Source organism: Pithys albifrons, chromosome 14 (assembly GCF_047495875.1).
Source record: "Pithys albifrons albifrons isolate INPA30051 chromosome 14, PitAlb_v1, whole genome shotgun sequence".
In the NCBI taxonomy this organism is placed as follows: Eukaryota; Metazoa; Chordata; class Aves; order Passeriformes; family Thamnophilidae; genus Pithys; species Pithys albifrons.
This window is the reverse complement of record NC_092471.1, coordinates 17303111-17330507: the sequence shown is the minus strand read 5'-3', so window position 1 is coordinate 17330507 and position 27397 is coordinate 17303111. Positions and strand designations below refer to the sequence as shown.

The 27397-nt window shown below is 48.2% G+C and overlaps 1 protein-coding gene across 2 annotated transcripts in view; it reads right to left on the bottom strand.

Annotated features, from left to right (window-relative positions):
• The window catches only part of LOC139678363 (gamma-aminobutyric acid receptor subunit beta-4), a 72583-nt gene extending 47377 nt beyond the window's left edge, over nucleotides 1-25206 (bottom strand). For both annotated transcript variants that reach the window (XM_071569128.1, XM_071569129.1), the window contains exons 1-2: nucleotides 24596-25206; nucleotides 20849-20937 (exon numbers count right to left, since the gene is read on the bottom strand). In XM_071569128.1, coding sequence (XP_071425229.1) covers nucleotides 20849-20937; nucleotides 24596-24675 — 169 coding nt within the window. In that variant the 5' untranslated portion in view covers nucleotides 24676-25206. The remainder of the gene's footprint in view (nucleotides 1-20848; nucleotides 20938-24595) is intronic.
• Between the last annotated feature and the right edge of the window lie 2191 nt (nucleotides 25207-27397).

Here is a 27397-nt window from a genome sequence, read left to right as displayed (position 1 = left end):
CACCGAGACCCTCTGCTGCAAATTAAGCAGCATTATCCTTTAATGGAATATGAACAACACTGAAAACATCAGAATCAACCACTGTAATTAGGCCCTGCTATGCAAATCTCCTTAAAGAGGCAGAGCTCTTCCCCAGCACTCCCTCTCGCTGGCAGGGGTGCCTGAGGCAGGGGTGCTCAGGAGACCTTGCAGAGCCTCTGAAGATCCCCCCACACACACACTCCCAGCCACATCTTTGCTGTACTTCTACCTTCATCTTTCACAAGGGAGCCAGGTGGGAAAATAACCAGGAGTCACACCAGGGAGAGAGGATTCTCCCGCATCCTCCTTTGCGCCAGAGGCTGACAGTGGCACAGCAAAGCTTTTAAGGAAGTCTCACTTTGATAGTTTGCCTTTTTTTCCTGAAATCAGGGCCTTGTGATAGAAGGCCTAGCAGGAGGAAGAAGTCATGGCTGCCCTGAGGATCCGGCAGACTAATTAGTTACAGCAGAAACGGAGCCATGCAAAGGGCTGCAGCAGAGAAGGTGAAAAACCAGATCCACATTCCCAACTATTTCTGCCATGTCATGTTGTTCCCTCCAAGAGCTGCCCTACTGCCCGCTTGTCTTCCAGTCTGTCCCCACCAGTGCTTGTATCACTATGGCAGTGCACTCCCTCCTTCCTTAGTGCAAAAAGTGGTTCTTTCCCCATGCTGTGACAGAGTCCCAGTGAAACCAGTAGGCTGGGCGGTTATAGCAGGGGAACACTGGCAGTGGGGATAATATACAAATATTTGTCAAATCCAGAGTCTATCCAATCTATTCTATCTGTCTAGACATTTGTGCTGTGTTCATCACCATGGTATCTGAGTGCCCGAGGTCATCCAGTGACTCAGTGGCAGAGCCATGGATAAGCTCCACACCTCCCAACTCCCAGCTCCAAGAGAGACACTGGAGTGGAGAGATCAGCCCTGCTGTCCCTCTCCAGACTGGGCTCCTGTGCAGAGCCAGCAATGTTCCTCTTGGCACTGCCAAGTCCTCTACATCCCATCTATCACAGAAGTGAGCGGCTTCACTGCCCACCTGCAACCTCTGGAGTGTGTGCCCAGTAACCCACAGTCTTGAGTGTGATTGTCATACAAACACTCTAAAGATGAAAGCAGGAAAATGCCTGCCTTTACTAGACCTTAGCCTGAGTACAGGGAAGCCATTTCACCTACCCCACCCCCTGTTGTGAGGACTGGCTTTCCATCTACTCAGGACAGGGATTCAAGAGCAGGTACACAGTCAACAGGAAAGCATATCCTGACTCCTACTGCAGCCCATTGGAAAACCAGACCAGCTGGTGTCCAACTTTCAGGCTTTAAGCAGTACACAAAATAAACAAAGGACATCAATTCTGCCAATGTTAATAGCTTCAGGCAAGAGGGATACAAATGTAGGGTATTTAAAATATGGGCTAACCTCATCTGAGTTTGTTCAAGAAGGCAGAACTCTGTATTTGTGGATCTGAGACAAGGTAAAAGAAGTAAACCTCATAATAAAGGCCTATGCTTTTATCTATGACTTGCCAATGAGTGCAAAGAACTAGACCTTCTCCCCTTAAAGTTCATGCCTAGACAGGATTTGTAAGCAAGATCACGAGTAAAGGAATGTGAGAAACTCTGTCACTTTTACCAGTGAATAGCACCCTCACACGTCCCCATTTCTCACCACCACTGGAGAAATCACCAACACTTTGTCCTGAAAGTAGTTTGATGCCTCTGAATAATGCACTCAAGAAGTTGGAAGGGAAGAAGACAAAAGAGTTATAATAAAACCTGTCCTTTTTCTGCAACTGATACTTGTCAAATACAAAAACAGTCAAGGTAGAGAACAAGTTGTTCTAATATGCAATATTTTCCCAGCAACCAGTTATTACTTTCACATTTTATTTTATAATGCATGAAAGCCCCAGAACCTGGAGTTATGTTGCTACAGAAACAATTTTGATGGCACAACTGCAGAGAAAGGTGTGTTTCCAAGCCCCTCTCTGCCTGCACTACATCCAGAGGTGACGGCAGCCTGGATCAGGACATCTCTTCTAGATTTCAGTCTGGTATCTCACCTGCAGAGTGCATTGAAGCACAAAATTCAGTGTAATAGGGGGATGGTTACTCAGGCAACTGCACTGAACTAAGGTCTACGCTGCCCTTTCTTCATTCCTATCCAAAAACTTACATTAGAGCAAGCTCTGTCATCAGGTCTCCAACTACAATACAGACATAGCTAAAAAGACTCCAAACCAGAGGGCAGATGGAGAGAACCTACTTTATTATCCACTGAAGCCACACCATTTTTTATGACCTACAGTCAGTGCTTGGAGGAGCCTGGTTCCTGCATTGGTGCCCACATGAACTTGGTAATGCTGCCAGAGCCAAGGCTTGCAGTCACTAAGGGACCTTAAAACTACCCTTCAGTCTAAGCTACAGCAACAAAGACACTAACAGGGTGTCAGAAATTTCACAGCTCCCCTGAACAGCACTGAAGTATTTTTCTAAATATCCAAACCAAATCTCTGCAGTTTAAATGTCGTTTAGTTCCATCATTTCCCCCACCTCCATGACAGTGAAATAATAAATCAATCATCCTTCCTTAACAACAGCTTTTATGTACTGAGAAACCATGACATCCTTCTCCCTCCCCCACCAATACTGTCTTGTCTAGATTAAATGCACCTGATTTCTTCAACCTCTTCTGAGAGGTCCTGTTTTCTAAAGCTCTGACAATTAGTGCTGTTCTCCTCTGGCCTTTTGCCAATTTGTCTACATCTCTGTTTTAAAGCCTGGTATCCAGAAACCAGCCAGTGAAGCAAAGATCACATGGCACCAGTACAGATAAAAGAAGAAGCAATCTCCCCTGTACAGAATTCTCCTAAAACCACAGAAGCTTCTCCAAACCTGCTGCACCCATCCTGCGAGCTGCTTACTTTGTGTAGGAAGTTGAGAATGGTGAAGGGGCAGCTGAGCTCTTGCCATTAGAGTGCAATGAGGGAGGAGGGAGTACAGCCCTGTCTCTTTGGGACAAGAGGAAAAATTACTCGAGGCAGCTTTGTGCATGAGCCTCAGCATTCTCTGCTTGCACCCTGCCTGTGGCATCACCAGTCTCCGAGATCCCTGCAGCAGCAGGAAAGCTGTTTTAAGGTCTTCTGCTGAGTAAACAAAGCCAACCAGAGGAAAAATAGAGGCTTCAGTTACTAAACCTACATACAGAACAGGTCTGTGTTTTACCCTGCAACAGTAAATATCCATAGGCATACGACTCCATCCATGCAAGCTCCTGGTCCTCAATCCCAAGCCTGCAGAAGCTGATGGGCAGCGGTGGCACTAGAGCCCCAAAACAGCAAGTCCTAGACAGGGTTGCCCTGCACACTCTAGCAGAACTGTTTCTGCACACACAGCATGATCTGGGCAGCCATGAAGAGGGCAAGGTTAGCTGATATAAGGAGCTGTGGGACTGCAGTGCCTTACTTGCATTTCCAGTGACACCCCCTCGCCAAACAGGATCAGCACTTAGGACATTTTTCATCTTGCCAAAGGCATGGCCAGCACACAGCCTATAATTCCAGTCCCAGACTTTTCCCTTTAGTCTTATCCCCACTTTCCTGACCAAGGGAGAATTGTTCAGGGTCTACTTGCTTTCCCTGCAGAAAATGGTTTGCCCATGCCGATGCCTCCGCTTTGTTCACAGCACTGAACCTCAGGGCACCCTGGCTTTTATGTTTACAGCTTAAAACCACAACCCACGTCACTGCTACGTGCAGTGAGGAGTTGGTTATACACGGCCTGACAGACATGGTTAGTTAGGAGGCAAGAGCTCCCAGGTAACTGGAAGTGCAGAAGGCAGGAGATTCAGCACGAGGCTTGTCACTGGCTGAGGAGCTGCTGCCTGGATGCGAATACACAATCCCTTCATGAATCTCCCTCTGACCATCCCAAAACAGATACCCTGGAATTATTTTCAACTGATAGACTAATTAGTCCCATGCCATAGTTTTTTTAAACCCACGCAACAGATAACTCAGGGGTCAGTCTACTGCCAGGACACTCAGATTTACTCCATCCTAGTGCAGGGAGAATGGAAGTGTTCCTGGAGTTTCAGTGTACAAGAGGGTTCTAAGAGGAGTTCACAAATTGCTGTCTGCATAATAGCTGTGCTCACAGATCTCAGGACTGAGGCTCTACTAACAGCAGTAAGAGAATGTCTGAAAGATGCCATCCAAGCAGGCTACACAAGCCAAAACACAAAGAAGTTTCCCAACACTGATTTTCCTGTTCCTTTCCTTTTATTTTAGCTTATGTACAGCATCAAGCACAAACTCAGCTTAGTGTTAACATTGCTTGAGGAGCAAGAAAAGTTGACCATGTATCATGAAAGCAGAAATGTTCTGGGAACCACTTTCATCCAGCATCTCTGATTTGCAGTGACATCTAGAAGCACTGAGTTCAGCAGGGTCCCTTAAGAACCTACTTAAACTCTTCCAGTAAAAACTAGGTTTAAATACCCATTTAACACTTTCCAATCCTTTTCCCACTTGTTTTTTCACTCTTATTTCCGTAATCTTTCCCCCACGCACAGCCAGTGCTGTGCACTTCTCTTGCAAGGCTCAGCACAACAGCCAGAAATATCAAACACATTTCGAGGCTGCTGTTGAAGCTCTGCCCCTACTCTCAGCAAGTGACCCCATGGCATCCCTTGGATTTAAAAGAGCAAAGCACACCATGGCATTACAATTTTGGGCACTGTTCTACACTACAAGAAAGAGAAGGAGTGTCATAGCAAGTCAGCAAATATGACATTGCCTTCCCATCTGTGGTGGGAATATCTGTATCTGTCAATGCCTGCTCCTTCCCCATGGCTCCATTGTCCTACAGGGGCAGGAGAGGGTATCTACAACCACTAGTTCTCATGGAGATCGTGAGCAAGTCTCCAAGGAAGTCTGGCAAAAAGCAGTTTTTTTAGCATGACAGGTTTCCTACATTTTGCCATACTTCTTTAGGGATTGTTTGGTGCTTTTTATGTCACTGAGCCTATGCATAGAAGAAGATTGTGCCTGTCCCTGGTATGCTTTCAGCCCATGCACACTAGACCAGGCACAGTGTCCCCCTGTGCAAGGAGGCTAAAGCAAATTTCCAACCATTCTGCTCTAGCAGACTTGGCATGTCACCTCATCCAGTCAGATGACATGCAATATTCATTTAAGAAACGGGAATACTGAGGTCTTCCTAAGAAAAAATGTAAAGTCAGAACAAGCTCTCAACAAGATGTTAATATCAAGGACAGCATATGCTGAATGGAGCAACTCCAGGGGGTACAACCAGAGCACAGCTCTTCTGTGGACTTTCAGAATACCCAAACACTGAACAAATCAAGGGATTCAGTAAGAGGCTTTCCTACAAGCAAGCAATGAAACCAATTCTTCAGCGAGGAGCCAAGAGACACAGCACTTGCAGAGCAGGCAAAACTGACCACTGTTCCTGACAGCACTGCTATCCTGTGATGCTCTTTGCAAACCCTCAGGTTAACCTGTATTACAGCAGCCACAATTCCAGCCTGTTGTCATATGAAGCTGTCTGTAGATCTGAACAGTCACAGAACATTTGCTCAAGCAAGCTGTGCCTGCTCAGGTCCTTCTGGAGGAACAATGCTTTCCCAGGGCAGATGTAGCACCCATTCAGTGACTATACCAGGGAAAGCAGAGAGGTAAGGAGCACAATCTGTGAGGCACAGTGGATTACCTAATCTATCTCATGGGTATTTTTAATGGATTAGTAGGTATTAGAGTGGGATATTGCAAATATCCCATGGAAATTTGAAAGCAAGAGAGAACAATCAACTGGCTGCAAAAACAGTGTAAAGGTTGTCCCAGAGGCATTGAAGGATTACAGAGGAAGCTAAAACAAGGTTGATTTTAAAAGATGTTGGTAGACAGCTACCCAAGCTGAATTAAAACAAGGTCTCAAATGTACAGGTTTAAAAATGGAACGAGAGAGTAGACACCAACCCTTACAGCATCTGTACTGCCAGTGGATCCTGGACAGCAAAGCACCTGTATGCACACACAGGACTTTCAGCATTAAGAAAAATTACTGACTACTCAGAACATCATCTTTTCTTGGATGAAGCTTTGGTCAATATTCAGGAGATGGATTTTTAAAGCTGTTTCATCCTGAAGGGATGATGGTAGTCTTCCAAAGCCTAGTGTATCTCTTGCCTTGGTGATGCACATTTGGTAAGGTTGCTGCAAAGTGAGGGGGAAAATAAGTTCCCCCAGGGCTGTCAAGATACATATTTGCTCTTGTTTACACACATAACTGCAACATCTTAACCAGAACTGATATCATTATCAACCTAGCACCACCAGCAGATGTCAAGCAATAAAGACTTTAAGAGAAACTTTACCAAGAGTATCAAGTCTCAACTACTATCCATCCCCCAATGCAGGCAACAACCAGCTCAGACCACAGCCAGCCTGCTTTGCAGGGCTGCCATGACCGTTGGGTTCTCTACTGGAAAAGGAGATTGCAGCACACAGATCCAGACCTAACCCTCAGGAGAATAAAGCAGTGCTCCAACCTCCTGGTGCACTGTGCTGCCAAAGCCAGGATTGGGACCTGCTTTTCCCTTACAGAGACACCCCTCCCCCAGTCCCCCAGGGTACCCACACTGACCAGCTCTGTAGCTTTGCAGTCTATAGGGCACACATTTGGTGTTCTGCTTTTACATCCCTCTCTGAGGAGCCAGCACTACAAAACATTGCATTTCCCTGTATTTCCACTGAGCTAATCCCAGGAAAGCAGAGACCCTGAGCAACCCAGATCCCTTCAGCTCTTACTCTCCACTAACAGTAGTAGCAGGAGAGCAACAGGGCTTCCTGAGCAAGTACATATCATAAACCAACACAAGCCAGGCATCTTCTCCCCAGCAGCAACGTGAAGCATCAGACCCACGCTGATCAGCCACCCCCACATTTCTCCACCTGAGAAGACTTCCCTCCTACCTCTGCCAGGATCTTGGCAGGCAACTGCATCTCCCCGTGGGCCCTACCAGTGCAGCTGTGGGGCACAGTTCTGCTGCCTGGGGAGCTATGGTGGAGTCAGGAGTAGTCCAGTCCTTTTGGTTTTACCCAGGCCCTCAGAGCTCACATTTGGTCCATCTCCCACAGCCAGCCAAGGCACTTGCCTGCACTCCCAGAGCTGCCACTCCTTCAGCTGGGGCAGGCTCAGAAGGCTTTGACACCCTGCTGCTTCTCATTTCCCAGCCCATCCCCTGTTTTTGGAGAGGGTAGGTCTTCAGAAATGATTGCACACAGATACTAAGTATTTTGAATCTACATGGTAAACATGAAATAGGAAAACACGGTATTTAACCACACACCTACAGCTTTTTGCCAGAACACACTCACCACAGGCTGCTGCCTCCTCCTGCATCTCCAGCTCCCCAAGTCAGACACCCCCCAAGCAGACCAGTTCCCAGGACTTACGAGAGCCTGGAAAACATTCTTTACAATCCAAAATGCTCAATTTCTGTACAAGGAATTGTAGAGGGATTTCTGGTGCAATACCCACAAATGCACACAGATTTCTAGGCAGGATTAGGGCTGAATTCCTAGTGCTGGAACTCACCCCATCCAGCACCATGACACTCCTCACAGCAGGCCAAGAGGTAGGAGTGCAACAAACTACCTGGAAAACCACAGCACTATCCTCCTCCTCACAGTCAAGCAACTCCCAAAGGGAAGGGTGGGGCTACTATACATGGGACATCCATCCCACCTCATCCCACAGCATCCAGTCACCTGACTCCCTCCCTCAACAGGACCCTCCGCCCACCTCAGGTGGGGCTGCCAAAGTGGCCCACAGGTGTGGTAATTTACTAATTTTTCCTTCACACCAGCTGGCAGCTGTGGAAATTTCCCCCTTGTTGCCCTTTGGTCTGTCTCACTTCTCAGCTCCCCACTCAGGGCCCAAAGGCCCTGACTCAGCTTTTTGTTGCTGGGCTTTTCATGCACGTGACCAATAGATCTGCTACATGAAGGAGCCTCTTTTTTATGTGCACTGGAAATATCCTTCAAACAACTGCAGATCTGACCTGTACTATAGTATGTGACCTGTCTGGAAAAACATTCCCACACATTACCAAATCCTGAGCCATCTAATCCCCTTAGCTGAAAATGAGCTGAACCAAATTAATTTAAATGGGTTCACACAAGCTTCTCTGTTCATATCAAATCCATTACTCTGTCTTGGAAGTATTTGTAACAACAAAAATTATCTGGACTTGTTATTTTTATCAAAGTGACAGCAACAAGGTGTTTTCCCTCTTTCCCCCCGTTTTCAATTTTTGGTGAGTTAGTCACACCTCCTCATCACTGCTTTCAGACTCTTGTCTTTAAAGGATACCACAGCATGGAATTCCTGGACTGAATCCTGTTGGACATGCCCAGCATGTGGGGAAAAAACAAAAGAAACAAGATGGCCAGGTTGGGACATGCTAAACTTGCACAAATACTGAAATCAGGGCTGGGAGATCCAGGAGCAGGACACAGCCCTGCAGTGGCCATACCTCCATGAGAGGATTGTTTGAGTGTGCTGGACATGGTGCTTCATCGCCAGCACAGTGCAAAGTCAGTGGCTGGGTCTCCAAGGGAGAGAAGGTCACTCCGTTCTTGCTGCTTCTATCAAGTCCTTTCTGGAGATACGTATTTTTGTTCCCATGTCCACCTTATCCTTCCCAATAAACACTCGTATTAGGACTTTTGGTAATGCCTCCCATCATCACCTCCCCACACCACATGCTCAGTCCTTCCCTTACCCTATAAAGGGCACGTGCCTCTTTGGCTCAGCTCAGAAGCAGAGTTTTGGGGCTGCACAGTGCCCAAGGCTTATGCTCAGCGGCAGTCAGGACAATTTACAGTGCAAGTAATGAAAAAATGGAGTGAGTCAGGCCTGAAAATATCATGACATTCACATTAAAATCATGAGTCTGCACTAGGAATCCTGAGAAGCAAAGCACACACGCAAACAAACCTCTTCTTTTCTAAGTGTTATACATGGGTGTGTAAGTTTTCATCCCTTAGTTTCTGAGGCTCTTGGTGTGCTTTGTTCAGGTTGTTCTGCCCATTCTCCACAGTCTGAAGACAAGGAAGGGCTTATAAAATTCAATGATGACTGAGAATTGCAAGAATTTACTAGAAAAAAAGAATTCAAGTTTCAAAGTTGTTCGCTTTTGAACAACTGTGCTGATGCTTCCATTATTTTGGTAAGGACTGATTTGCAGAAACTGTCCTGGAAATTCAGCAAGACAAAAGTTGGGGTTGCATTTTACCTGAGAACCTCTTTATTAAGATGTAAAACTAACTGCCATTTGTTCACCAAAATAATTGATTTCACTCAGGATGCATGGATGAGTGAATCTTGAAGGGCTTTCACATATATATATATTCGTCTCCAGCAGTTCATCAACAAAATAATTACTCATTATTAACTTAAGTACTCACCAATTTTATTTTTTTTCCTGTAGCTTCAAATACTAGCAAGGAGCTAGTGTGGAAAAGGGAAGAAAAACATGTAGGGGAACTTGTCATGATTGTCCTATTTTTGCTGTGAAAGGAGGATAAGAAGAATTCAGCTCATAGCCTACCCTCTCCCTCACTTCCAAAAATTTCCTACCAAGATGACACCCTTCTCCAGAGGGAAGGAGATCAGGTCTTCCTGCATACCTTCTTCCCACCTGGAGCAGGGTTCCTTTTCCAGGCGACACTGTCCCATCCGTAACCTGGGCAGCCTCCTCTCCTAGTGTGACACCCTCTGATGTTACACCCAGGGCTTTGCCACCTGCAATGGGCAGCCCTCTTCTTCATGCATCATCTGTTGAACTGCCCAGTGCAGTCCCCAGGCCTGGCTTTTCCCATAGGACAAGTTTCCACCAACCTGGAGGGGTCACCTGCTGTGGTCTCACCAATGCCAAGCTCCCTAAAGAGAGGAGCCTGTGGGTAGATTGTCTCACCGTGGCGAGTGTGTGAGAGAAGATCAAGGAGTACACCAGGACTAGAGGCTGAGGAGATGTGTTTTGGAAAGATCTCCTGGTCAGAAAGCTCTTCCTGACTCTGTGGCACAGACATGGGGGAGAGGAAGGGGCATTTTGATGTCCTATCTCAGCTGACTGCTGAGCCTTGGTCCCAAATGCAAGCACGGGGTGATAAAGCCATGGCTTTTAGTGGCTGAAATGACTGTGTAGGCTCAGAGAGCTAAGTCTTACATGTGGACAGGGAAGGCTCTGGGTGTCCCTTTGTGCTGACAGATCCTGGTGGGATTCACTACAGAAGCATGAGAATAAAAGCTGAAACTAGTTCAGATAACCAGGACACCTTCCCATTTCTTGTACTCTCTGACATGTTCATACGCAGTGATCTGCCACATATAATTTTTTTAAAATATTCAGCCAATGATCAAATTTCCAAACTTTGAGATTTTCTGGAAAAGACATGAAGGAATGTCCCCCTGCTCCATCCACCAGAAGGGGAGCTATTTGTGAAGAAAATTAATGCCCATTAATTAAGAGCCTTTCCTATGGCTATACCCCTACATTTCTCTTCAGCAAGAACAGAAATGCCTTTTCTCTGTCAGGATTTCACAGGGCACCACAGTCAGAGAAAAGGTCATGGTTTTCTGACTAAGCAGTGAACCAGGACATTGAAGGTGCTTACTGTGTTCTCACAAATAAGGAGAATAACAGGAAGAACTTCCCATGCCATTCCTTGTGCTGACATGGGTTTTTGCTGTCATTTCCAACAAGCTGCCCCCTTTTGGTGTCCCTGAGATGTAAAATGGATCCAGTGGTGGCCCATCATCTCCAAAGTGGTGGGGAGGATTTGTTAGTCAATATTTGTAGAGCACAGAAGCCTTGCTACTATCTGTCACACAGAGCCCATAATACCACTCAAGAACAAATTGTATTTGTGCATAATCAACATCACATCCAGTTCAGCCCTGATTTGAGAATCCTTTTAGGCTAGTGATGATGTCCAGAGCAGAGAGAGCACAGCTTGATTTCCAGAGCCCAGGCTGAGCTGGCAGAGCTGGCAGGTAGAAATATCTTGTTTTGACTGGTAAACTGAGCAAGTTTGACATGGAAACCACTGAGGGAGAATAAATATGGAACAACAAGATGTAATTTTACAGAGACTCTTTTCCAACTATAACTATACTCACAGCCATCCTAGACTTGAACTAAGAGGTCCTGAGGTCTGGGGAGGGAAATTCTGGACACAGTAGGTTTGGCTGAGGCTTGACCCTGTCACATGCAGGGACATCTATAAGTGCACAATTACTTAACAGCACAATTCCTGCAGGACTGCAAAGAACAGGAAGGGGAGGGGGGAATATGATAGAAGAAAAAGAGTTTTTAGCTCTGACACAGAACCAAGGATAAATGCCAAACCCAGAAAAACAGCCTATAGGAACTGCGTGATCAGTGTTTCCCAAACCAGCCTGAAATTCATACTCTGCTCAAAGCAAACAGCAGCGCTCCCACATCCTGGGAGGAAGGGCTGGCTGGGAAGAGCTCTGCTTCCTTCCATTAATGGGAACATCATCCATCATTGGATCTCCAGAATACCTGTTTATCTGACAAATCTGTTCATGCTATAGAACTCCACGGTCCAACATTTCTTTTTCTCACATATGTGATGTCAATTCCTTTAACAAACCTCATGCCATCATTAAGAACATCATTTGTCTTGTCTGTGTTTCTAGTAATGCTTTACCAAGTGCGTGATATTTCACACTAAATATCAAGATAGAAAGAGATACTTAAAACCCTCCACCCAGGGCTTTCTGCTGTTTCTACCACCAAAGAATCATCTTACATCCCTTCAGATTGACACAGTAGTAGCCTCCAAAGTTTTCTCTTTGGACCAGATTTAGGTAGGAAAAGTGACATGCACACATAGAGTCTCTTTCACATCACAGTAAAACTATAGCATATTCCTTGGCTTTTATATTTTGTGTTACATGGGTTAAAAATATTTTTTTTCCCAACTGAGGTACTGGGAGTCTTAGCAAATGAACAATGCAGGTGTGTAAAGCTGCTCTGATGAACAGCTCTAGGGCTGTGGGAATATATTTTGAGTAATCAAAAGGACTTCTACTAATGGATTTTACACTGCTTTTATATTTTCCTTTCAGTGACCGTCCCTCAAAGGCAACTTTACCAGCAGGAATAATCTCAGAAGTGGTGAGTGTTATGTAGATATTAGTCAAGGAGGAACATGAGTCCAGGTGAGGTGGCAAACATCCTCCAGACTTGCTATAAACAACCATCTGCTTTTAGTCAGTTAATTAATTGAGAGGTATTGGAGTTATTCTACTAATCAGTAACTTGAATGCATTGCATTTTGTTGTAAAAAATGTATGACTAAGAGTAGAGGCAAAATTAATGGAATAAATGCTTTGTTAAAATGATGATGACATCCTTCTTTTAAGAGAGATATCTGAGAGCCCTTTGCTAGCCACAGTGTACTGACAAGGACCAGCTCCAGCAGTGCTGGAAAGCAGCTGTGTCAGGGCCTGAGCAGAGCTGCAGGGAGAGACTGCACCAGCCAAGGGTGAAAAGGAAGAAGGGCAACCAGAAGCAATTATTCAACACAGGCTTTGGCACAGGCATGAGAATCAACATCTCCTCTAGTTCCAGTGAAAGTGTACTGTGTAATGGATGACAGCAAAACTTCATATTCTCACTGGATACCAAATCCCTAAAACAATGCTTGGTGCTGCCAGGCACAGCTCTTGGGGAGACACATGGATTGCTCAGAAACCCAAGACCAGTTTGACTCTGGGCTGAGACTCAGGGGAAGTCATCTCCATTGCTGTCTTCAAAACACCACCCAAAATTCCCTCCACTGCTCTGTGCCAGAGATTCGTGTCTCTGAAGGAGGATAATAAGTGGGGCCACACATGAATGCACAAATATGTTCAACAAACAGCAATAGATTCACAAGCTCTGTCACAGTGGAGGAAGGGGCTGGTCTAATATTCTAAAATATTATTGCACTCAAGGAGAATTCATGAGAAAACAAAATGGATGAAAGTTAGGTGGAAGGATGCCCACTGCTGAATGGATGTTACAGAGCCAGTTCTTAACAACACAATATACAATATCTTTGTTCATTCCTTTTCGTTGTTTGACAGAGGAGGGATGTGCTCTGAGGATGATGCAGGAGGGCAGCACTGACAGTGGGGTCCCTGAGAGCCATGCAGTGAGTGAGGGGGAAGCCTCCAGGAAAGGAAAGGTGTTCATATGGCTGAGCTCTGTTCTCCAGGACTGGATGTGTATGGGGGTTCCTCCGTGCTCCCTCCTACGCAAGTCACCTAAACCTCACAGATTCCTGTGAACTCTGTGTGTCTCTCTCTTGGGGCACTGGGGCTGAGTGCTCACAGCTGTGGCTGAAATCAATAGGAGCTGTGCTCCAGGCATGCAGTGTCTGGCCCCAGTGCTTCTAAGTATCCTAGAAAATCACATTTTGACTGGGCACCCCTCAGGTGGGGAAACCTTTGACTTCTTGGAGGGGAGGTGTGACTGTTCATCCTGTATGGTGTGCTTAACAATGGTCATAAAAACAACTGATTCTGTGTTGTGAGCAGGTCTAAATACAGAGCAGTCAAGAAACTGATAGTCCAAGATGGTCTTTGACTGCTCAGTCCCAGGCTTTGCTTTAGACAATCACCTCACCCCAGTCTGGCTCAACCTGCCCTGGTCATGTGCTATGACCACCTCAGCTGGTCCCCACTACCACAGTCCCAGCCTGTCCCCTTCTTGCATGAAGGGAATGAGAAAGGTCAGCTCTATGTGTAAATGGCATCTCTGGTGTGCTCTGTAGGGGTGTTCAGGTGGAAGCAACTCTTGGACCTTGCCTCCTGATGAACCCTCACATGGAGAAACCTTAATTCTGGTTTTTATGCAGTCCTGCATGTCTGACTTTACAGCCTCAAAGTCCTTTCCACAGCATGTATTTCCTATAAAAAGAGCAAAGTTAAAAAAATAGAAATTCCATCATGTGGCAATGTGTTAACATCCACATATGTCCCAAGAAGGACTGAATCCTTTCATTTCCTGCCACTTCAGTTAATGAAGTAAGACACAGCAGCAGGAGGTTGTCATCTCCCTTCTGGATTAGCCCTAGAGAGGATGTGACCCATGGTCTGGAGCCAGGAGTCACATAAACTGGGGAGGAAGTGAGGGCTGCACAGCTGCAACCAGCTTTACTGACCAAGATCTGTCCTTTTTTAAATGCTCTTTCTTCAGGAAGGAAAGTGGGACTGTTGGCACCCCTGGTGACACAGTCACCTTTTCTTTGGCTTTGAGTGACACTGGGATTTACAGACTTTCCAGACAGCTCCTGCCTCTCCTTCCTCAATTAACTCTTTCCCCCAGTCTGATCCATAATTGCCCCTCTGCTTTCAAAGCCAGAGCTGTTCTTCTGCCCAGCCATGGTATAAGGATGGAAGGGTGGTATTTCCCACTGGAGTCAGGCTCTGTGAAGTGCAGCATTTCAGGTTAACTGAGTGTCCAACTCTGGGCAATTTCTCCTGCAGGCAGGGAAAGAGCTGTCCCTGGTGGGATGAGAGCTTTCCTGCTAAGTCTCAATTCCCTGCCCCAAAAGAGTTGGCTCAAGGCATCTCAGAAGCAAAGGGAAAATTGAATCTGGCTGCTCTGAGATTTAAACATTTTTTCCACAGAAGAGGAGAGGAAGAGAGCTGGAAAGCTGAGAATTAAACCCTAAGAAGGCAGGTTTGCAGCTCCTCTGTTTCCCAGGAGAGGCAGACCAGGACCAGCACCCACTGCCCTTTTCCAGCCCCACACTCTGGTCCTCCTGCAGCAGCATCACTGCTCTGGGATGCTGCTTTGTCACCAGAGGTGGTGGGACTATAGCCCTTCTGCCAGCCAGGTTGTTGGTGGCCCTGGGTACCCACCTGCTACTGCACATGGGCCAGCCCTGCTCTAAGTGCTACCCAATTCATCCCCCAACATTTTAGGATAGGAAAAAAAACCCAGCATGTACCTGGCTTGGCTTGCTCTCAGAAATATCAGAATAATTTTTACTAAAATTCTTCTCCCTCCCTCCATCAGAAACCTAAGGCAAGCTAGCTGCATGCAAAATTACAACATTATGTGCAGTGGAAAGCAGGGACATTATCAAGAACCTTTAATAATGTGTAATAGCATCAACCTTGACTGGGTAAGAAACCAAATCCCCATGGCTTCCAGTACAGGACCATAAAGACCAGCTATTTCCCAGGCATACAGGGCTGGTGAGCCAGGTCTTGGGTCCCCCTGTCTCCTGCTGCATCCATCCCAGCTGGCACAGCCACTCTGCCTGCCAGCCCTGCCAGTTCTGGAGCCCTGAACTATTGACGATGCTTCACTGCAACACTTTATGCATCAGCAATCATTTATTTTTACAATTCTGGGTTTCCAGTGATGCTGTTACACAGGGAAAGGATGAGAATTTTATCCCCATGTCTGCTGAATTTGGAGTGGCCTCTGAAGAAGAGATGCTGGAGAACAAACAGGATGTGGGGGCAGGCTGGGTCCCCAAGAGAGTGGAGATGTGATGGAGCAGAGAGGAGTTGAGAGCAGGAGGCACAGGGGACAGAAAGGATGAAGCCCAAGATATCGCAGCTAAGGAGGTGTTTGGATGTCCAAGGAGAGGAGTGAGACTGAGTGAAGGTGATGAGAGCTGGGAAACCAGGTCCATGTCGCAGAGCAGAGGAGGAGCAGGACACAGGCTCATTTCAGTCTAAGACCCCTTAAGTGCTAACTTTCCTTAGGGAAGTTTGAATTAAAAATGGGGCAGGAAAAGCTGCTGGATCCACAGATATGAAAACACAGGATTTACAGGGCAATCCCAAGGGCTTCCTGATAATTCTTTTTTCATTCAGACACTGTGTGTGCCACTCAGGAGAACCACTAGGAACCCTGCACCCTACATCGACTGGCAGCAAGGAGTACAGAATGCACTCACCTTGCTTTTGGCTACCAAGATCTGAAAATATGCTGAAAAACCATAAAGGGCCATCTGCTTGGAACTCTTGCAAAGTTTTGGGCTGGAAATGTTGCACCAACAGAGAGCAGCTGAGTCACTGAGCTCAAGTGAGATCTTCCTGCCATTCCTTCATTGCCTTCTCTACCCTGGGGCAATATGGTATTCATTTGCTTTCTTTTTCCGTTTTTATTTTTGGGTATTTTTTTTCTCCTGTGGAACTAATGCTTCTGAAACTGAGTGCCTAAGAGCACTTACAAGAACCAGCATGCTTCTCTGAAAGCTCTCTCTCCCCTACCCACAGCCTGCAATTCTTCCCAGACATTATCTGCAGCATTCCCTGCTCATCCAGTCCTAAATCGTGAGCATCCTTGTTGTCTTACTGTGGTGTAATTATTGTGCTTTTTAACTTGCCCCTGTGGTCTCCATTCCTCAGACCAGGGCCAGCTGGATGGCACCTACCTGTGATTTGATCGCCCTGTGAGATACACTGTCCTGTTCCAAAGATCATTGATCTGTGTTGTTGCTGATCTTGCAGTACCAGTACAGAGATTTCCCTCTTGGACACCTGGCTTGATCTTGGTCCTATCCAGCAAATCCCTCATCAAGGCTGTTTCAGACCCCTATCACAATCCTGGCCAAACCCCTCGGACCTGCTTTACAATGATCCCTTCCTGCCCTTTGAGTTCCAGCCCATCTCCTTGCTCAGCCCATGAAAACTGGGCTCTGTGGTCCCCACGTGTCACATCCTGACACTGTTCCACATCTCTCCGACATGATGTGCTATTCCAGGGCTTGGGGACAGTAGTTGAGACATAACAGGGGACTGTCCAGGGCTCCCCAGGATGGACAGTTTATCACCTGCTCCCCGGGTGCTAATGTACCTGGAGACACTTCAACACCAGCCCCTCCACTTCACCTGACTCTTGGGCTGCTTCCACTGAGCCAGCTATCCAGAGGAGTTGCTCCCAGATTTTTCCCTCACCTGTACACAGCTCCAACTTTCCCCCTTTGTATCACCCCTGTTCAGCCCAGCTTCACAGGTGAGCACAGAGCACTCATTGCCCCAGCACTACCCCTGACAGCCAACCTGCTCATGGGCCTAATGGGTTTCCAAGGGGGTGGGGGAGACGGAGGAGAGCGAGTGGCTGATGCTTCTCAGCCACTCAACTCGGCCCAGAGCTAACGAGGCATCTCAAAATTAAAAAGTGAACTGCAATCCCCAGCAGGCCTGTCCTCCTTTTGGCATCAGTCGGAGTTCTCTTTCTCTCAAAAAAAAAGAGGACTGGGGAGCCATGAGTTACTTTTGGAGCCGTGGAAGCATCACATCCTGGAAGGATGGGGGTGCTGGGATGAGGCAGACAGCCTTGGGGCTGCTGTGCCAAGGGAGCACTGGCTCTTCTATAAAGGCTGTGAGGTGCAAGATCTCCCTCACCATGGCAAGGAGCACAAAAGGTACATAGGAACAGACTGTTCCAGTGCCTTCACACCCAAAGGTTCCCAGTTCCCTGCTGCTTTTCCTCTACCATGGTTGTGTAGAGGAGGCACCCCAGGAGGCAGAGGTGGCACCCTGCCTGCAGGGCTGCGTGGATGGGGACAGTGCGGGGTGACTGCCACTGGGCACTGATGTGGAGGGAGGATGGCAAGAAGGAAACAACGCTGCTGTAGGAGGAAAACATGGGGAAATCAAGCCCAGTCCTCTGTCAGTGCTGGGACAGCCCTGAGGCAGCTCCATGACATTCCTCCAGGGTATATGGCTCCAAGAAGCACCTGCCACCCCTCTGAGATGCTGTTTTGGCCATTCATAGTTTACCTTAACTGATCTTCCCGGAAGAACACAGGTGGGTGGAGGGATCATCTCCCCCAGCAGAGATGGCTTATACCCATTTTGCCCATCTGGAAGGCAGAGGAGGGGTGGCAGGACAGTCCAGGTAGACCACAAGGTGGGATACAGGGCAGTGTCCTGGAGAACAGCCCAGTCCTCATACTGGAACTGGAGTTCAGTCCAGTTCTACACATCCTTGAGAGGTAGCAGGGCTGCATAAACACACAGGTTCCAGGGCTTTGCCCAAAGTGTGTCTTTTCCATAGAATTATAGAGTATCCTGGGTTGGAAGGGACCCACAAGGATCATTGAGACCAGCTCCTGGCCCCACATAGGACAACCCAAGAATTCCACCATGTGCTTGAGAACACATGATGTCCAAATGCTCCTTGAGCTCTGTCAGGCTTAGTGCTGTGACCACTGCCCTGGGAACCCTGTTCAGTGCCCAACTAGCCTCCGGGTGAAAAACCTTTTCCTAATATCCACCCTAAACCTCCCCTGACTAAGCTTCATGCTGTTTCTTTGGGTTCTGCCACTGTTCCAGCTGCACACAACTTATTGGGGGCAATTTCACCCTCTCCACAGTAGGACTGTGGATGAAAGAGAAGCCACACGGAGTTAGACACATCCTGACATGATCCCACTGGGTTTCTCCTAGAAACAGTTTGGTCCAAAATCAAAGAGAGCTGGTGAGCTCTGGGGACAGCAGTGGTAGAAGGAAACACGCACTCCTTTCCCCATGGTTTATACTGCCAATGATCTCCAGCTTCTAGACTCATGTCTCAGCCCAACTGTAAAGGCTGCAGGGGCAATTTTGTCTACATAAGCTTGTCCTCAGGGGGAGCGGGACCAGACATGCTGACAGTTTGGCCATTCCTGCACACCGAGCACCAAAGGCACAGTCACTGGTGCTCCCCACCAGGACTTTGCACTCATGAGCAAAGGGAAGGACAAGAAAGGGTGAAGGGCAACAGTGAGGTGATGACAGGAAAGAGGATTATTTTCGTATCATGGTTCTATTTCTTTGCTTGAGTGAGGGGAAATGCAATTTGTACTTCAGGAATTTAGAGTAAAATCAAATAAAATGCAACAGTTGCCCAAACCTATCCATTTTGTAGTCCAGAAGGATGCAGTGCCTGCTGAGCCCAGGCTGTGCACCGTGCAGATCTGGCAGGTCAGCAGACCTGCCATCTCCGAGCCCCCCACTGCCCTGCCCAGGCTGAAGGAACGGGTGGTTCATGTCCTGTGGGGCAGCTGAATGCCCTGGGGACCTGGCATCAGAGCAGACAGGACCTGAAATGGACCTGGGCTGGTGGACCTCCAGCCCCATGGCTGCCCCTCCGCTCTGTTCCTCTGAGGAGCCAGATCACCTACTGTTTTACTGGATCATAATCATCTCCATGGCTTACAAAGATGGTTTCCTTCCACTTTTATGTCATCTCTGCAGTTCTCCCTCTCATAAAATTTGACTGCACCAATTTCTGTGATCAGGGCCAGTCAGGTAATAGAGACATTCATGTTTCCTGGACAGCTTTTAAATGAAGTCCGTCCATATCCCATGTTCAAAGGGGAGAGGGGAACCCCATTTTCCTTGCAGAATGCTGCAAGCCCTTCTAAAGCGACTCCCTACTGCACTGAGGTGATCTCTCAGGTGCTTCTGAGCACTCTGGAGGGATGACTCTCTCCCCCGCTCCACAACTCTCCCTGAGGCCAGGGTCCAGCAGCACTTGGTGCTGCCACATGAAAACCTCTGTTCCACCCCAGGGTAGAACAAGGAGGCAAGGGCAGTGGGGATGGTGTATGTGGGATGGAAGGCAGGCTCTACTACAGGTAAGGGGTGGTGAGTGGGTGGGGGCAGATTTGGGTGAGGTGCAGGGTAAACGGAGGTTTTAGGGAGAGACGAGTTCTGTCATGGGATTGTGTGAAACTGCAATACACTGAGGTGACTTCAAAACCTGATGAAATCAGTGAGGATATTCCTTCACTCACAGCTTCAAGGAACTATGGATCAGGCCACTTCTGGGAGAAAACTCCTTTCTTGAATCACCGTATAATTGGCCATGACCTCTCTTCTCCTTCAGAGCACAAACATGAATCTATTTCCCATCAGTCATCTAGAGAGGGACATCTCGATCTGTACCCATCCTCCTGTGGGCTGAACATCGCCCAACTCCAAACATCTCCTCATGAGGAGGAAATAGCATTGCCCAGAAAAGATATAAAACAGCGAGACTTGACAGGCTGAAATCCTCCAAATCCCCCTCCTTGTGCAGTCAGCTGTGCTTCTCCACTGCCTGCTCCTCTCCAAGAAATAGACCTCAACTGGACCTCAGCTGTGACCTGTGTATGATGGTACCCATGAATTTTCCATATTTTATCTCTACCAGGCACTTGCCTTTCTTCTTTTTGCTTACAGGACACAAGAGAGGAATTGTAGACCCATGAACCTCCTACTGAATATCAGCCAGGCCACCAGATCCCCAGGGAATATTTTATCCCATACTGTTGCTGAGGAGGCAGCCTTGCAGAGCATGCAACAGCCCTGCCAGCAATCACCCCAAGCCCCTGCAGGGAAAAGAGCCAAAATATCTGGCATTGGGAACAGAATTGGATGAGGGATGACTTGTTGTCTGTGATGAAAGGAAGTCTGGAGTAGAGGAAAAGCTGAGTGTAACTGTCCCAGCAAAATATCCCCAGAAGCATCACAATATGAACAACTCAGCTGTCTGCAGATGGGTGGTGGTGGAAGGAGGAGAGCCAGTGAGAGGAAAAGGGAAACCAGGAGGTGAGAAAGAAATGTGAGGGAGAAGGGAAGAAGGACATGAAGGCAAGCAAACAGTGGAAGGTTGGAGATGTTATACGGGAGCATTCCACGAGGCTGGTATGTGCTGTGAGAGGCCGGGCCAGCAGCACAGACACACAACAGCCCCTGTGCTCCACTCCCTGCAACCGGCTGTCACCATACCTCCAAAGTCAGGCCTGAGGCGGACATCATAGCCCTTCAGCAGTTTGTCCACAATCTCTTTCACCACAGAAATATTTCCAGTGGATGGGCTGAAAGACAAAAGAAGAGAGTTCTTGTCATCCCTTGTGTCACTGGTCACTTGGGTGGGGGTCCTGACCAGGCAGCACCGCCACAGCATCCTTCACACCCCAGGGCACCAAAACATCTGTGTGTGCTACAGACACCCCAACCATGGGCACAGTCTCCCTGTTTTCTTTCTCTCTCATGTTTTCTGTCCTTGGCACAGCTCTTGGCCCCCAACCTGCACACAAGCCCTGGTCATTCTGGGCTCTTGCTCCTGGTCTAACACTACACAGCACAGACTTGTCTTGCCCTGAGGTCCCCACTACACCAGTGCCCTCCAGCATGCCCCCTGCTCTATCAAACACCCCACTGCAACCTCTGCTTCTCGCTGCACAGAGGTGTTTCTTCATATTATTGATGTAAAGGAGAAAACAATGCTCCTATTTTTCCTGCAGCCTCAACATATGGCTGATCTTTGGCATGTACAAATTTCTGTCACTCAGCATCACCGTGACTTCTTAGCAACACAGATCAAGAGGCAGAGACATGGAAGGAGAGTCCATCTTTCCCTCTGTATGCCAGAGCAGCAATCCTTTCCTCCCCGCCCCTTTAACTTGCACATAGGGTGGGCAGCCATCCTCTCTAACACCAATCCAGCCATTAGAGCAAGAAGGGAGGTCTTCCTAAAATCAGCCCAAGAGCCAAACTGAAACCGAAGGTGGGAAACCAGAAAGTAGGGGATGCTAAAAATATTGAACCTATTCGGTGCTGCAGAGTAAATAGGTTTTGTGCCTGAATACCCAGCCTCTGTGCCACCCTCATTTCCCTGCTTTGCATGAGAATAGAGACCCTGCGGATGACAACCGCTGCTCTTTGCAGTCACCCACCACAACAGCATGTCTCCCTGTCAACACCGCCTCCCACATCCATCCCAGTCAAGCAGGAAAGCTGCACCATAGCACTGCCTCTGCCAGCCAGCCCTGTGCCTCGCTGGACACTGGGGTTTGAGTTGATATGTCCGTGTGTCTGCACACATGATCACACAGACAGACAGATGTGCTCTCCTGGCTGTATGGAGAGTGTACAGACTCCTTGCCTGTGCACACAGACATGCAGACACATGAAAGCTTTGGAGCTCAAGGGTGCAGCCGTGAAATGTGCACAAACCTGTGTGCATGTGTGTGACCATATCCCAGTCAGTGGCTGGAGGTGACTGGAGGTGACAGTGGGTGCAGACCTTGCTCCACTGGGCTATGGTGAGACACCGGGCTGTGGACACAATTTATGTGCAGAACAGAAGCAGGCATTTGTGGGTGCCTGAGGCTGGGTTCCCAGTGCCCAGGGTCTCCACAGAAGTGTGAGAGGAGCCACGTAGGATCACTGGGGAGTCTGGGCATGTGTATGTGCAGGGATTTCTCAACAGGACAGGGATGTGCAAATGTGAGATGGCACACACACTTACCAGGCCCAGCTCTGGTGCATAGACGAACCATTAAGCACTTGTGCTGTGTCTGAGCTCTGTTCCTGAGCACGCACCAGAGAGTGGTACAGCTTTTTATTGCATTGTTTTAATCACTGTGAAAAGGCCAGAGGGGTGCACACAGGAGGGCACTTTCACAACACAGTGTCTAGGTTTGCAAGGTCCACTTGCACCTGTGGATTTCTCTGTAGGTATGTGAGGATTTGCAACGTGCTTATATACTGTCACTGTGGGTTTTTGATAGTGTGCACCCGCATTTGTTCAGCTCTAGACAGTCATTCCTATAGATACATAGATTTCCATATTCATAGATTTCTATATTCATAATATGGACACTATGTATTTCTTAAGGGATTTAGACACTTCCTACAGGACATAAAGTCAGGAAGCAGTGTTACCTCCTTAATGTAGGCAGGGAAAGTGAAGCAGACAGTAACCAGGGTGTCAGGGGCCCTGCAGAAAGGGACAGAGTGGAAAGAGGAATATAGGGGGTCTTCCCTCCTCAGCAGCTACAAGTTGGCCTAGTGAGGGAATAAACTGGCATCATGGTTAAGGACAAGGTCTTTTGCCTCTCGGTGCTCCTTTTGATCCAAAAAGCCACATCCCTCCTGCTGAACAGGCAAGTTGTTCATTTGCCCAGCTGTGGGCGAGCAGCTGCATGCAAGTGCTATTCCTGGCAAATGTGGGTCTGCATCCGCTTAGGGAGCATGTACATCCAGCCTGTGAACTGAATTCTGGAGTGCTGTGTCCCTGATTCTGTGTGGGTGGGCATGTGCTTTGCATATACACATACACTTGCAGCCAAACATCTACATATATGCTTCCCATGCTGCTGGCTGGGGTGTGTAGGAGTAGCTGAAGGCATGTACGCATGGGAGAGTGTTTCGTCTCAGAGCTGTGCATGGAAATAGAGGTAGACTAGAGGTGAAAATCAGCCCTGGACATTAGCAGGTATAAACACATATGCAAGGACACATCTGAGCAAAGGGATTTGCTGTGGGCGTTATTCTTGGCACGTTTTCTTGGACAGTGACTCCAAGCATCCCTGCCTATGCATCCCCACACAGTTGGACCACGCATGAATGGTGTGGGCAAGGTGGGCGTTCATCTGCGCATGTGCATGTTTATAACTATGGGAACATAAGTCTGGGCATCTCCAGCTCTGCAAGGCTGTGCAGGGACCTGCATGTGTGCGTCAGGAACACACTGCTCCATATGCACGGCTGGGCAAGGAGATGCCACAGCCCCCCCCGGCAGACTTCGTGCACGCACGGCGTCAGCACGGAGGTACAAACCCACCTGCCCGCATGTGTGAGGAGGGAGGGCGGGGAGGAGGAGGCAGCGCTACTCCTGTGTGTGAAGGCAGTGGGTAACCACCTCGTGGGAGCAAACAGGTGTGCTCTGTACACCTTGTCCAAGCTGGGTGGGTGCCTGGCCCTCCGGCTGCCTGGATCAGTCAGAATACTCAAGGCATATACCAGGAATAGCTGCAGCTGGAGCATGCAGGGTATTAGTCCCAACATTCAGGGTGCCATGCACAGCAGGTAAAGCGTGCCATGCTCTGTGTAGTGATACACATGCGTGTGCGCCCGAACGGGCACGGATGAATGCGCACATGCAGGGATGGATCGGGATGGATGGCACCCACAGATGATGGTGTTGCATGCCATAAATCTGCGTGGAGGGACGGCCGCGGGCATCGCCTCCGGAGCACCGCAGAGCCGGGGCTGTGACACAGCGCTGCACGCCCGGCTGTGAGTGTGGCTGCGTGTGTGCTGCGTGTGTGCAGGCACTGGCACGGCCAAGGCAGCCTGTGCCGGGTGCGTATGCACACAGCGCGGTGCCCGGCGCTCCCGCGGCTCCCACAGACACCATTTTCCCCAGAAAAAACACTTCGTTTTGCCATTTTCCCCCAGGTTGAGTACGGAGGGGGTTGGGGAGGACACGACACACACACGCGCCGCAAGTGGGCTGCGAGGTGGGCTCCGTCTGCAGAGTGTGCTCCACATCTCATGTATGAGCATCCCTCCTCCCCCTAAAACGACATGGACTGGGAAATAACAATAGCCGACAGCAGGGGAAGCAATTTGGGGAAAGACCCCCCTCCCTTTTCCCACATACAGATCGGTGGAGAAAACCCCAAACAACACAAACAAATCCTGTACCAGCCACCCGTCCCTGCAGCCTGGGATCGCAATCCTTACCTTTGCGCACAGCAGGCGAGACAAAGAGCTGCTAAAGCAGAGACAATTCCACTCAATCTGTCTGCCTGAAATGTCCACATTTCCACAAAGACGAAGGATGAAAAAAAAAATCTTTGGAGGGGAGGGGAAAGAAAGATGGATCTTCTGAAATCTCCCTCCAAAAAAAGGGGGGGAGGGAAAAAAGAAACCAACCCCCCCCCCAGTTAATGATTTCTTAGAGAAAAATAATAATGAAAAAAACATAAAAAATGTGGGGGAAAAATATCCCCCCTCCCCTTCAGTGCCAGTCAAAGAATTCGTTTCTTCTTCCTTTCAGCATCCTCTCAACAAGAGACATCCTCTGCCAATTGAGAAAATCCCAAGAGAAAGAAAAATAAAATGCCCCAAAATGGGCTCAGCAAAATGTGAAAGCGAATCTCACAGGTACACAGAAGAAGAAATTAAAAAAGAAAAAAGAAAAAAAAAAAGAAAAAAAAACAACTCAGTGTCCCCTGAGCACTCCACTTGGATTATTTTTCCTCCTGCTCTTTTGCCATCCGGTTCTGCAGATGTTGCATGGCTCCTGCTACCCACCTTCAGAGAGGAGGAGGAGGAGAAAGAGCGTGTGTGTGTGTGTGTGTGTGTGAGAGAGGACGTGTGAGTTTTCTAGCAATATGATTTTATTCTGGATTTTATCTGTTTGCTTCCCCTTCCTCTTTATTTTCCGAGGGGAAAGGGGAAGCAACCCAGCCCCACTGTGCAGTTATTTTATTTTAAGGAAATCTCAGGCTCATCAGTTGGGAGATTTGGGGCTTTTGTGAAAGGGTTAAAAAGGAAAAAAGGAAAAACAAATGCAACCCAGTAAATAAATAAATACATATATGCATGTGTAGAAAATAAATAAATCCCTGTCTGCAGAAAGTGCTGCTCTCTGAGGGAGGGCTGGACGTCTCCCTAGTGCTGTTGCCGCAGCTCCTGTGGAGTTTTGCTGCTCATTGCAAAGTCACAAGAGGAGGGGAGGAGAGAGGGAGTTTGTGGTTGGGGAGGGGGACTCTCTGGACAAATTGGGATCCTGACGTCATGGCTGACAACATTAACCCCTGCTGGCTTGCAGAGGGGATGAAAGAGGTTTTTTGGTTGTGCTTTGGTGTCTTGGGTGTTGTTTTTTTTTTCCCAGGGAGGTGGGAGCAGGGAAGATGATGGGAAAGGTGATGGCATTTTGGCAAGCCTTGACAAGAGTAGCTCAGCTGTAAGTGCTGATGGGTGCTATGGTTGCCAAAAACAGTGTGATCAGCAAAGGCTGAGCTTCTTCCTTCAGCCACAGGGATGAAAAATAAGGTGATTTACTGAGACTGCTGCCTCCATGCCATGGGGTAGAATGGCCTGGTGGCCTCCACCTAAGGAAGACCTGAAGACTCTAGTGGGGCTGAAGACTTCCTCAGGCCAGGGAAGTGCAGTTCAGCAGGAATGCTTAGCTCTCTTTGAAGAGTTCTGTTATGTGTACAACAGAGTTTGTGAAAAAAGGCAGCTTGAGCTTCCAGAGATGCTGCTGAGGATCAGCTCCTGGTGCCATGTCGTTGACTGCTTAAATGGTAACAGCCATTGCAATTGTCACAGTTTCCTGTGCATCAGCTTCTGATCCTTGTCTTAAGAAAGTAATGTAATTAAGGAACCCTACATCAAGCACGCAGTAATGTAATACCACAAAGGATTTTTCCTAGGAAAAAGAGATCTCCTTCAAAAGCAGAGCAGAAGTCTTGGCTCAAGGAGGAAACATCTGAGCTCTCACACCAGGATCGTCCTGAATGACTTCCTCTGTACCTGCCTGACAGCTCAAAGCAGACCCTCTGAGCAGGTAAGTCTCCTCTTCCCTGGTGTGTGGGTGGTCTCCAAAGCCCTCTGGGCCAAAAGGGCAGAGCAGATGTGTCCCTGAAGCTGGGCAGGGTAAAGTCCAAAATGACTCTGAAGAGGCACAGGGCAATGCCCAGTGGCTGCTGAGCAGGACCTCTGTCCTGCCTTTCGCTGTTGTGGGGAGATCTACCCCAGCCCAAGGTGGGAGCATTCTTGGCTCTGGGGTTCCTAATGCTCCTTCCCCCCATGCTTGGGTTGGCTCTACATGGTTTCCTCATCAGAGGCACATCACAGATCATACACTCCAAATCTCCTTCTCCCGAAAAGAGGGGCAGAGAGTGACCCTTTTGAAGAGCTTCCCCTTTGCAGGCCAGACTGAACTGTCACAATGCAGAGACACAAAACCAAGGAAAAGCCGGGCTATGTGGTGTTCTCTCCTGGTGTCCCTGCAGGGAGGTCCTGGGAGTAGCGACCTCATGGGGGTTGTGGGAAAAAGGAAAGCTCAGGGAAGCTTTTACATCTACAGCAAGTCTGTGCTAAAACGGGAGGGGAAAAGATCATCTCACCTACTGATGAGGCTGGTGGAAAATGTTCTCTGTTTGTTGTTTTTTTTGGACCACCTCTGCTCCTCTAGACTTCTGTGACTAAAGATCCATGAGTGATCTCCAGTGTTTTCTCAAAAACCAAAGCAGGTAAGTGGCACTTGTCACATGCCAGGGAATGTGTCTGCCCATGTGGACTCAGGAGCCAGGATGCAGCACACTACCAAGGGGTTTTCACTGCAGACCACTCGCTGTGGCCTCCCAGGCTGCAGTTAGATGCAGAGACTCCACCAGAACATCCAGCTATGGCTGGTGATATTTCACTGCATTGTAGCCCAAAGCAACTGCTGCCTGTCTGCCTGGCTCTCCATGCTGGCTGAGCACTGTGTCCTCAGGATGTTCCTTGTCTTCGACATGCTTGATGTCACAA